General features: G+C 40.9%; 1 protein-coding gene across 1 annotated transcript; it reads right to left on the bottom strand.

The window, feature by feature from the left end:
- Nucleotides 1-1,420: 1,420 nt before the first annotated feature.
- On the bottom strand, nucleotides 1,421-3,782 carry LOC144326314 (uncharacterized). The gene is made up of 2 exons (XM_077922863.1): nucleotides 2,981-3,782; nucleotides 1,421-1,893 (listed from the first exon to the last, which is right to left on the bottom strand). Exons 1-2 carry the CDS (start codon nucleotides 3,780-3,782, stop codon nucleotides 1,562-1,564), a joined length of 1,134 nt encoding a protein of 377 aa, XP_077778989.1. The 3' UTR covers nucleotides 1,421-1,561.
- Nucleotides 3,783-12,963: the final 9,181 nt, after the last annotated feature.

The following is a 12,963-nucleotide window of genomic DNA, read 5'->3' as shown; positions in this document are numbered from 1 at the left end:
AGAGCCTCGGACGTGAGATCGCCAGGCTGACACTAGATAGACTGATGGATTTTGGGGATTGAAACCGGGAAAGAGGGGAGGGAGAATGGGAATCCAAAGGGTGTACAATTATATTTTGAATTTTTCTTTCTTTCATATGTTGTTTTGAAGTGAATATAAAAAAGGGGAATTCGTGGAAGGGAACAGGGGTCGATCTTAGAAAAAAGAGGTTTATGTTTAAAGACGGTGGATTATGAAAGAGGGTATGTAAAATGAGCTAAATTGAATAATGGGTCAAATATGATAAGGTCAAAAATGTGGGATAGGAACTTGTTGAATTAAACAAATAGAAGTGGAATACAAGAAGGGGAGGGGTGGGGAAGTCCGGGAAAGATGTTATTGAAATCAAGGCTTGAAATGTAAATGTTTTCTATTTTTCTTTTTTACTGTTTTTCTTTTTTTGGACTTTTTTCTTTTATTGTTGGAAAATTTAATAAATATGATTTTAAAAAAAAAGAAAGAAAGACACTGCTTAACATTCTGAACATCTTCACTCTTGATAATTTCTCACAAGCTCGAAGCAGCCCCGGTTCTTGTTAAGGGAGAAGGCAGGGCAATGCAGCTCCGTTGACATACTTTGCTGCCAAGGGGAAAGAGAAGAAGCCAAAACATGTTTTCTTTACCAAGCTTGGCACTGAGTGCGATGTTCAGCAAGTTCTGAATTTCTTCTGGTGCCAAGCCTCTCTCTTGCGCAATCTTTCCCACAGTCTTCAAAGGACTCTGCAAAGCTCCCTGCTTCCGTGAGGCACTATCTTGAATTAGGAAAAAGTCCAAGTGTGATTCAAATCCATTCGAAAAACCGTCCTCATGCATGATGGCCTGTCCAATGGCTTGCTTTACCATCAATTGGCAAGGGAGCCCCATTGAGATGCCATGGCATTTGTGTGGGAATGTTCAGGGGTGCAGGAGAGGATATATTGTGAGATTATATCCTAATCCAACTTGTGCTAACAAGTTTCCAAAATATCAGCAGAGTTTATAAACATTCCCCCTTTAAGTACGCAACGGTAACGTGTGCACAGGTTCGCTAGAACCTCTATAATAATTACTCTGGTAATTTCCCCTTTTGTTCCCTCTTAAAATACAAGTCACGACACAGTCTTTATAAAAGCATAAAAGAGTTTACTCACGTTCTGTTCACAATATGATCCCAGAAGGCAGACAGGCTTAAAAAGGTTACATACATTCAGAATCTATCTTATAGCAAGATAGTCCTTTCCTCCTCTCTTGGCTGAGAGCCAAGAGAGCATCTTTAGATGCTTCTTCTTCGAAAGAAAAATGGCAGAGAGAGATGGCTGCCTGCCCTGTGCTTTTATCATTTACCTGCACAGGTGAGGCCACACCCACCTCTGGTCACATGCGGAGAAAGTCCGTCCCCAGGAAGTTTACCTGCTTGCTGGACAGACATCCCTCCCCATGTTCTAACATGTACACTCTAGGAATGTTGTCATTGACTGCTCCTGTGTTTACATCCCACATACCCCTTCTCAGGCAATACAATATACACAAAACATAAACAACTTTATTCAACCACCCAGCGTCCCAGCTTGACACGTAGATTCTGGAAACTCTCTCTTGGTAGGGGTTTCGTCAGGATGTCAGCAGTCATCTCTTGGGTGCTGCAGTAGGATAGTTCCACAAGTCCATCCTGGATCATCTGGCGTATGTAGTGGTATCTAACTCCAATGTGTTTTGTTCTGGCTAGGAACTTCTCACTCTGCGTCAGCTTCAGGCAACTTTGATTGTCCTCTAGCAAGCTGACAGGCCCTTTTCTCACCAACCCAAAGTCCTTTATGAGTTGATCAAGCCCGGTGATCTCTCTGCAGGCTTCTGTTGCTGCAACGTATTCTGATTCTGTGGAAGATAATGCTACACATCTCTGTTTATAACTGCCCCATGCGACAGGTCCATCCCCGAACATAAAAACATGACCACTTGTTGATTTATAATCAGCGTTATCCCCAGCCCAATCCGCATCAGTATACCCAACCAACGTAGGGTCTCTGACGGCTGGTAACCTTAATTTACAATTCATGGTACCCTTCAAATATCGCACCACCCTCTTTACACCTGCCCAATCATGCTCAGTGGGAGAATTCACTTTTCTGCTAAGAATCCCCACAGCATTAGCTAAGTCAGGTCTACATGTGGTAACTAAATACAAAAGTTTACCAATCGCCGACCTGTAGTCATTGTTGTCTGGCAACTGCTTCGAATCCTGCTGATTCTTCAGGAAGTCAGTGGCCATCAGTGTAGCAACTGGATGTGCGTCTTGCATCTGCATGTGCTCAATCAGCTCGTGGATGTTCTGTCTTTGGCTGAGAAGAAATGAGCCGTCTTCTTCTCTTTCCACCTGGATCCCGAGGTAGTACTGGACATCTCCTAGCTCCTTGACCTCCTAGCTCTTTGCTAAAGTGCTTTACTATCTGTGTATAGTCTTTCTCACTTGCTGTGGCAATAATCAGGTCATCGACAAAAGCTAAGATATATGAGAATTGTCCATTATTTGACTTACTGTACAAGCACTTGCCAGCATTGCCTTGCTTGTACCCAAGTTGCATCAGTATTTTATGCAACTTCTGGTTCCAGGCTCTAGCAGCCTGTTTAAGTCCATAAAGTCCTTTCTGGAGTTTGCACACAAAATGTGCCTCATGTGGTTTCACAAAACCTTTAGACTGTTTCATATAAATTTCCTCAGAAATCTGCCCATGTAGAAAAGCGGTAGCAACGTCTATGTATTTCACACTCATTTTCTTGGAGGCTGCAATGCTCAAAAGCATTCTTACGCTGCTGTACCTCACCGTTGGTGCAAAAACTTCATCATAGTCTTCACCAAAACGCTGTGAAAATCCCTGTGCTACAAGTCTAGCTTTGTAGCGCTGCATTTCTTCTGACCCCTTCTTAACCTTGAAAACCCATTTACTGCCAATGGCCTTCTTACCGGGAGGCAGCTCAGTGAGTGTCCAGGTCTTGTTCTGATGCAGTGCATCCATCTCCTCCTGCGCGGCCTTCCTCCAGAGACTGGCTTCTGCAGCTGGCATCTCCTGTATCTCTTCCCAAGTGGAAGGTTCCTGTGGAAACGCCGACCCTGCAAAGTAGGACAACCATAATGGTGGGATACCTTTGTTGGTTCTGGACGAGCGCGTGACCTCTGGTTTTGTGACCGCATCAGCTTCCTCCTCCTCCGCCAACGCAGGCATGTCCCCATCTGAGTCCTCCTGTTCATCTCTGGTGCCGCCAGGGTTCTGGTCCTCTGCGTCTTCTGGTGCATCGCCTGTAGGGGGCGCTGTAACACTCAAAGGCAGATTATTACCTTGTGGGGTCTCAAAAGGGAAATATACAAACTCTTGAGTCCTTTCTGACTCATCGGAAGAGTCCACAACAGTGTTCTTAGTGTCTACTTTTCCATATTCATCAACATAAACCGCATGGCGCGCATCTGTCTTACCAGTTTGTAAGTCCATAATTCTGTATCCTTTGCCTCCAGAGGCGTATCCCACAAGGATACCTGCTTTTGCCCTGGAGTCAAGCTTGTGTCTGCATTCCTTGGGCACGTGGAAGTAACACGGACTTCCAAACACACGTATGTGCGACAGATTGGGAGCTTCCCCATGCCAAAGTTCAAATGGTGTGCGCTCTGCCCCTTTGGTTGGCAGTCTATTCTGCAAATAGACCAACGTGTACACTCCTTCGGCCCACAGCTTCTGTGGCAAACATGTATCCTTTAGCATGCACCTTGTCATGTCCATAATGGACCTAAACTTTCTCTCAGCTATGGCATTCTGTTGTGGTGTGTAAGGAACTGTGGTTACGTGTGCAATCCCTTCCTTGGCCAGGAGAGCCTGCATTTCATTTGAGCAGTACTCACCTCCATTGTCGCTCATTAACACAGCTGGAGCTCTCTTGATTTTATTCTTGACCATGGCAATGTATTCCTGGAGCTTCTCCGCTGTTTCACTCTTCTCTTTGAGGAAATATACAACACAAAATCTTGAAAAGTCATCCAGAAATATTAAAATATATCTATTCTTTCCCAGTGAGGGAACATTCATGGGTCCACATATGTCAGTGTGCACTATATCAAGCACTTTGTTGCTTCTTTGCTCTGCACAACGTGGAAATGAAGGTTTTACAGCCTTCTCTGTAATACAGCTTACACACTTTGCTGGAGCTTTGTTGCTCTGCTTTACCTGCAAACCTCTTACAAGATCTCTTTTCTGTAGATCCAGAATGACGTTGGTATCTCTATGTCCAAGCCTTCTGTGCCATAGGTCCAGATCTGCCTCATCCTTCTGGCTGGAATGTGCCACTTTTGCAGACTGGTTCTCTGAAAGATCAAGCTCATATACACCATTTATTAGCTTTGCTTGAGCAATCACTTTGCCATTTTTAGTCACCTTGCATTCTCCATTTCCAAATGTGATCTGGAAACCTTTCTTGTCCAAAGTGGACACGCTGATTAAATTGCAGCTCAGCTCTGGAACATACAAAACTCTAGAGATTGTGTTCTCAATGCATTCATTGTTTATATTGCATTTCAGACTCATGGAACCTGCACCTTTTGCTTTAACAATGTTGTCACCTGCAACCTCAATTTCAGATCCTTCTTCATCATTTATCTCATTTATCTCATTAAAATAGTCCTTTTTATATGAAAAGTGTGAACTGGCACCTGAATCTAAAATCCATTTATTACGTTTATTTTCACGATTCTGGACAGCTAAATTCCTTTCTTGCAGTAACCATGTGCATTCACATTTCCCCTTCTTTTCCCTTTTAAGGTGAAAGGGGTGGGGTTTCTTTGCTTTAGGAGCCCTGCAATTCTTTGCAATGTGTCCTTCTTTGTTACAATTGAAACAAATCACTTTCTTAGGCATCTCTTTCGACTGTGTAAATTGCCTAGATGCATAACCACTGTCCATGCTTCTAGCATTTCTCACTGGAGATTCAGCTCTATCTCTGCATTCTTCTTTTAAATAACCAATCAAGTCTTTAAAAGTCAGACCTTGTCTATGGTCCATCAAACTTACAAATGCGCTAAAGCGTGGTCCAAGTGATGATAACAAAAATGCTATCTTTGTATCTTCATCAAAAGCTTTGGGAGTCAGATCAATTCTTTGAATAATCTCAGTAAACTTGTGGATGTGCTCTGTGAATTCCTCTTTTGAATTCATCCTCAATCTGGTTAATTTACACACCAAGGTTCTGAAGCAGTTTATGCTAGATTCTCCATACACGCGCTCAATATCTCTTAAGATTTGAGACACATCATCTGTACTATTTATTAATGATAGCTGCTCATCACGAAGTCCACTCATAATTATGTGTCTAGCTCCGCTGTTCATGCGTTTCCAAGCACTTATATTGGCTAAATCTCCCTCAGACGATCCCGTAGGTTGAGGGTCTAAAGCTTCCAAAATGTGCTTATAATCTAAACATGCTATCAAGCGCTGCTTCCAGTGTATGAAATTGTGTTCATTCAGCACAGGCATTCCTAGCTTTGCATCACTATCAAAAGTTGCTCTAGCCATCTTAAAATCCAAAATTTGAAAATTCTTCAAAATTTCAAAATTTCTCAAAATTTCAAAATCAAAATTTCAAAAATCTCAAAATGCAAAACAATTCTTCACTGCCTTGGGTCACTGTGAACTCTGAGGGAAGGGGGGAGGTTGCTTAATCCCCACTGCACAATGGAACAAAGGACCATGTGCTTACCAGGAAGTTAACTCAGAAAAATATTACTCAACTCAAAATCACAATCCAATGCAATCCTTCAAAAATACGCAAAAATATGCAATACTGGGGCCAATAACGCTTTGTGGGAATGTTCAGGGGTGCAGGAGAGGATACATTGTGAGATTATATCCTAATCCAACTTGTGCTAAGAAGTTTCCAAAATATCAGCAGAGTTTATAAACATTCCCTTTTAAGTTCACAATGGTAACGTGTGCACAGGTTCGCTAGAACCTCTATAATAATTACCCTGGTAATTTCCCCTTTTGTTCCCGCTTAAAATACAAGTCACGACACAGTCTTTATAAAAGCATAAAAGAGTTTACTCACGTTCTGTTCACAATATGATCCCAGAAGGCAGACAGGCTTAAAAAGGTTACATACATTCAGAATCTATCTTATAGCAAGATAGTCCTTTCCTCCTCTCTTGGCTGAGAGCCAAGAGAGCATCTTTAGATGCTTCTTCTTCGAAAGAAAAATGGCAGAGAGAGAAAGATGGCTGCCTGCCCTGTGCTTTTATCATTTACCTGCACAGGTGAGGCCACACCCACCTCTGGTCACATGCGGAGGAAGTCCATCCCCATGAAGTTTACCTGCTTGCTGGACAGACATCCCTCCCCATGTTCTAACATGTACACTCTAGGAATGTTGTCATTGACTGCTCCTGTGTTTACATCCCACAATTTGGAAAACTCTGGAATTCTGAACTTGCCTTTTGCTTTCTTGCTCCTTCGTTCAGTGGGTAGGTAGGTGTAGGTAGGGGCAAGTCGAAAGCTTCCTTGAAATTCCTCAGCCCCAGCCAGCATTGACAATGGGCAGGATGATAAGAATTGTAGTTCAGCAACGTCTGGAGGGCCAGAGGTTACCCTCACCTGTTTCATCGGTTAGTGTGCTAAGATCTGGGCACAAGCCCAGTTCAGCTGATGGTACTTAACAAGGGCTTGCTGTACACAAAACATGAGAGTTAATACACTATTCTGCTCCAATATACAAAACAGCCCCTTCTCTAGAGAAAGCTCAAGAAAATACAGTTATTAGAAGATGGCCGCTGAGAGAGAAAAGGCCTGAGACTTCCGGCCACGAAAAAGGAGTGCGAAGCTACCCTCTGGGGGGTCTCGAACAACACGGGGGTCCAGAGGCGTCACGAAGGCTCCGTGAACCTCGAAACCTCAGGAGGATTATCCTGGGGGACAGAGTACCCAGCGGTGCTGCGTGTGCTCTCCTGTTTTTTAGTTTTTAACAGGATTTGAGCTGCAACACGAGGGGAAGCAACAAACCCTGTGCTGTGAAGCCTCAGGCTCCGAGTGAATGTGGTGAGCCTCCAACAGCAGTTAAGAAGCTGGATGTAAATAAGGCAACAAAAGCAACAACAAACAGAAATTTGGCCAAGAAAACCAGCGGAATAAGAAGACGTGGGGAGAAAGGAGAAGGAGTCCACTGCAGCGGTAAGAGTAAAATGGAGTATAGCGGAAGGCTGGGAGAGGAGAGAAAGTAAGAAAGTAACCGCTAAGTGGGTGTAGCGGAGAGACCTCATATACAAAGTATAAGAAATCTGAGGCAACGAAATGACTGAAAATATCTTAATGGACTAGAGAGAAGTGAATGGAAATTCTTTGTTTGTCCAGGTCAGAGTGCGTTATGCCAGCGACTAGTTTGGGACACATAAGTGAGACCCTGCAATCAACCCTCTTGCTTGCCTGTTTAAACAGTGCCTGTTTTAAATAGTGCTTAAACTGTGATTTCTGCCTCCCACGTTTAAACAGTGATTGTTTTATGCTTGAGGAGTCTGAAGGACTAAAAATTGAACTGGAAATAAGAGGAACTGAAACGCTGAGAGGCAGCGTCTCTTTAAGGAGGTTTGGGAGGAGAACATGAACTGTATGAGGAGAGTTTGAGAATACAGTGGGACTCTCTGCCGCCATTTCACACTTGTTTCCTCCTCCTTCTTTAAAGTGGTACACAACAACAACCAATTAGGAGAAGATGGACGCTGCACTTTAAGCGATTGAATTACTGCTTTAGTCGGAAGAGACTGGGGCAAACGGATAAGGGGAAAAGAAAGGAAGGCTTAAGTAGGACTTTTCGGCAAGACCTTCCGTTACCCCGGGAAGCTCCTCTCCTCGTGGAGCTCCTTCCACTTGACTCCGCCTCTCTTCCCCGTTTCTGCTCTTGCATTGAGACTCACCTCGTATCCTGTTCCTGTTCCTGAGAACTTTTTGGTTGTGTGTCTTCCCCCTCCCCCCTTTTTTTCTCGGTTTCTTGTTGTTGTTCTCCCCTCTCCTTCCCTCTTCTTCTTTGTATTTTTGTATTTTAAGAGTTAAGTCTTGGAAAGCAATTAAGGCGCCACCGTGTGGGGGTAGAGGGGAACTACGTGGGAAGAACTACATCGGAAGAATAGAGAAAGTCAATATCTCAGCTTTGCGACCTCTAGGGGTGGGGAAAATCTTACTAGATAATTAATGTTACAGATAGGTAGCCGTGTTGGTCTGCCATAGTCAAAACAAAAAAAAATTCCTTCCAGTAGCACCTTAAAGACCAACTAAGTTAGTTCTTGGTATGAGCTTTCGTGTGCATGCACACTTCTTCAGATACACTGAAACAGAAGTTGCCAGATCCTTCTATATAGTGAGAAGGTGGGGAGGGGTATTACTCAGAAGGGTGGTGGGAATGGGTGATTGGCAGATAGCTGTGATAAGACATATAATGACATTGGATTCTTATCTCATTATACATGACAAAGCCATTTTTCACCTTCTCACCCCTTGCTTTTTCCTGTAAGACCTATTGCAGTCGTTAAGAGTCGTCAACAGGCTCATCACAGCTATCTGCCAACTTCTGTTTTTTGTTTTAGATAATTAATATAAGGCAACTAAGGCGCCACCGTGTGGGGCAGAAGGGAACTACACTAGAAGAATTACATTGGAGGAATAGAGAAATTCAATATCTCAGTTTAGCGACCTCTAGGGGTGGAAAAAATTTTACTAGTTAATTAATATAAGCTGAAATACAAAATGAAAAAAGGGGTGGGAATGCCAGTAGAAAGGAGACCATCCAGACAAGAAAATGGGAAAGAAGGGAAAGAAATCAAGGACTATGACAGCTTAATGGTGGAAATAAGGAAAGAATTTAAACATAATGAACAATATATCGAGAAAAGTTATTAGAAGTACAGGATACATTGGATAAGAGATTGGAGGGGGTGGTGGGAGAGCTGACAGGAAAAGTAAAAGATTTGACGGTAAGATCCAAAGCTCTTGAGGACTCAATGAAGAGGGTGCAAAAAGATATGAAAGAAAGTAGGAAGGATATGGATAGGCTTAAAATAGAGGTCAACGAGATAAATAAATAAATAAAATACAGGAAGAACTGTTGGACAGTATGGCAATGGCTCAGATGAGACAGAAACAATCAAATCTGAAATTCAGGGGGATCCCAGAGGCCCCAATTGAAAATATAAGATCTAAACTGGTTAAAGAACTGGCAGCTTGGTTAGATATGAAAGAAGAGGATATGGGATATTCAATAGCAAACATCTTTCGGATAAAAGTAAAATCCGCTAAAGCTAGAGGGAAGAAACTGCCAGGAGACGTATTAGTTATGTTCAACTCTTTGGACATGAGGAATGAAGTACTGAAACAGAACTATAACAAAAAGTTGTGTATTCAGGGGAAACCAATTATTATATTTAAAGAGATTCCTTCAAGATTTCTTCGAAGGAGAGACGGTTATAAAAAATTAACCAACCAGTTGAAGAAAAATGGGATCCAATATAGATGGGAATTCTCGGAAGGGATTTCATTCTATTTTAAGGAAAAAAGATTTAAACTATCCAGTCCTCTGGAGCTGGAAAATTTTGCAAGAAGGTACGAAAAGGAACTGGGGAGGATGGGGGGATGGGAGGAAGGGGGGAGCGGATGGGGGGAGAGAGGGGTGGAGATGGAGGGAGTGGAGAGGGAAAAGAGGAGGAAAATTCAGGAGAAGAAAAAGAAGAGGAAGAGACAGAAGATAAGGAACAGTAGATCTAACTTAGATTCGATAACCTATTTACTGTATATCAACCATGGCTTTAAAAATACTGTCGTGGAATGTGAACGGGCTTAATAATAAAAATAAAAGGAACCAGATTGCCCACGTATTATTAAAGAGGAACTTAGATTTAATTTGTCTACAAGAGACCCATGTAACAAAGAAGCATAAAAGAATCTTAAGCAATAAGAGATTAGGGTTGGATTTTGTGGCATCAGATAATGTTAAGAAAAGAGGAGTGGTACTATATATAAAAGAAAAACTCGACCCAAAATTAATTTATAAAGACGAAGAGGGAAGAATGATAGTAGTACAAATCACTTTTCAAGGAGAAAAGATAATTGTCGCCGGAATATATGCGCCTAACGATAAAAAGTCCGGGGTTTTTTTTGGAATTGGGTAATAAGTTAATAGACTGGATGGAACAAAAATTGATATTGATGGGGGATTTCAATGGAGTGGTTCTACCGAACTTAGATCAACAAAAAAGCAAGAAATGAAGGAAGGTAAATTACCTAGAACCTTCTTTGATTTGGTGGATAATATGGGATTAATTGATGCCTGGAGATTTAAAAACCCTACTATAAAACAGTTTACCTTCTTCTCAAACCCAAACCAGAGTTGGGGGAGAACAGATTATATCTGGATCTCGAAGGAACTGACGCAAAGTTTACTTAAATCAGAAATTCTCCCACAAACCATATCAGACCATAATCGAGTATATATGGAGATAAAGGGAAAGGATTCTAGAACATTCAGATGGAGAATGAATGAAAATTTATTTAATGACCAAAAGATAATAAACAAGGCGAAAGAGACAATCAAAGAATATTTCAATTGGAATCTAAACAAAGGAACATCTATAGAAACGGTATGGGATGCAGGAAAGGCCATTATGAGAGGCTTCCTAATCCAGAAAAATATCCACCTAAAAAAAGAAAAAGAGAAAAAGAAAGAAGAAATTTTATTACATCTTATGGAGAATGAAAGACAGCTAACTATTAAACCAGGAGATGAAATAATAAAACAAAATATAAAGATGCTACAAGCTCAATTTTCTATGATAGTGAACCAGGAGATTGAATGTAGGATTAAAATGATGAAACAAAAGAACTTTGAATCAGCGAATAAGATAGGGAAATACTTAGCGTGGCAATTAAGAGAAAGGAAAAAACAAAATATGATATGTAAGATAAGGGATGGAGAAAGGACAGCGGAAGATCCAATAGAGATAAAAAAGATATTTCAGAAATACTATAAGGAATTATATAAAAGAGAAAATGAAATAGATAATGAAATAGAAGGTTATTTGGAAAAACATCATTTGCCACAAATGACGACTGAAGAAAGAGAACAATTAAATCAGATAATTACAGAAGAAGAGATCAGGATGTTGAATGGTTTCTTTAAATGTAAAGGTTCATCATTGTTCCACTCGATGTGTATGTCTTTAAGGGGCCAGAGCAAGGGCCAGAGCAAAATAACGAGACCCAGCTTTACAGCTGTGAAACATAGCAGGTGCTGCTGAGTTGTATTGATTAAGCTGTGTCAGCAATTGGGTGTAGTATATAAGGAGCAGCACCTAGCTCTCCCATTACCCTGGGGGATGGGTTGGTGGTTGGGTCTGGTTTGTTGTTAATGTATTTAGTGTATAAGGAGTTTTTGTTTTTGTAATTAAAACCAAGTTATTTTTGAGTCCCTTTTTAATGCATGGTCTCCCCATCAAGCTCTCTGCGCTACTAAACTGCAAATAGCCAACACAGGAAAGCAATAAAGAAAATGAAAATAGGAAAAGCACCAGGGCCAGATGGCATATCGGCCAAGTATTACAAAATATTAAGTGACCAACTATCACCAATACTATGTGAAGTTATGAATAACCTGTTTTTACCTGTATGGGCCTATGGCCGTAATAAATATTATCTATGAATAACCTCTGAAAAGAAGGGAAAATTCCAAATACTTGGAAAGAAGCCTACATTAATCCCTAAAAAAGATGCGGATGGCCTCGAGGTGAAAAACTACAGGCCGATTTCATTATTAAATAACGATTATAAACTATTTGCCGATGTGCTGGCGGAAAGACTAAAAAAAGTGTTAAATAAAAGAATCCATAAAGACCAAGCGGGTTTCCTACCGGGGAGACAACTAAAAGACAACGTAAGAACCGTGATAGATATTATTGAATACTTGGAAAGTAGAATAGATAAGCAGGCAGCGCTGATATTTATAGATGCCGAAAAGGCATTCGATAATTTCTCTTGGCACTTTATGAAGGAAAATTTGAAAATGATGGGGATTGGAGAAGGCTTTAGAAAAGGTATTGAAGCTATTTATCAAGAGCAAAAAGCCAAACTTATAATAAACAATAATATATCAGAATCTTTTGATATTGCTAAAGGGACGAGGCAAGGATGTCCTCTGTCTCCCCTGCTATTTATAACAGTGCTGGAAGTATTTAATAAGAAGTTAAGGGAAACAACGGAGGTCAAAGGAGTGAAGGTAGGAAGTAAAGAATATAAAATGAAAGCTTTCGTGGATGACATAGTATTAACATTGGAAGACCCAAAGAATAGTCTGCAAGAAGCATTACAGAAATTAGAAGAGTTCGGCAAAGTGGCAGGTCTTAAACTCAACAAGAACAAGACTAAAATGTTGACAAAAAATATAAGCAAAGAAGATATAGTAGAATTAGAATAAAAAACCGGAATTATGGCAGCAAAGAAGGTGAAATATCTCGGAGTGTGGATTACAGCTAAAACATAAACTTATATAAAGATAACTATGAAGCTACTTGGAAGAGTATTGAGAAAGATCTAGAAATCTGGGAGAGACTGAAACTTTCTTTTTTGGGGATTATATCAGTTATCAAAATGAATGTCTTGCCCAGAATGCTATTTTTGTTTCAAACTATTCAACAGTGCAAAGAGTGGCAAAGGGCTTTGGCGAGATATATTTGGCAGGGTAGAAGACCACGAATAAAAATGAAAATATTGGTAGATAAAAAAGAGAGAGGAGGTTTCTCATTACCAGATTTGAGTTTATACTATGAAGTGGCGTGTTTAATGTGGGTGAAAGATTGGATAAAACTGGAAAATACTGATATTTTGGATTTAGAGGGCTTCGATAACAGGTACGGGTGGCACTGTGGTACGAGAAGGTGAA

Source organism: Podarcis muralis, chromosome W, assembly GCF_964188315.1.
Source record: "Podarcis muralis chromosome W, rPodMur119.hap1.1, whole genome shotgun sequence".
Classification (NCBI taxonomy): Eukaryota; Metazoa; Chordata; class Lepidosauria; order Squamata; family Lacertidae; genus Podarcis; species Podarcis muralis.
This window is presented reverse-complemented; position numbering and strand designations above follow the sequence as displayed.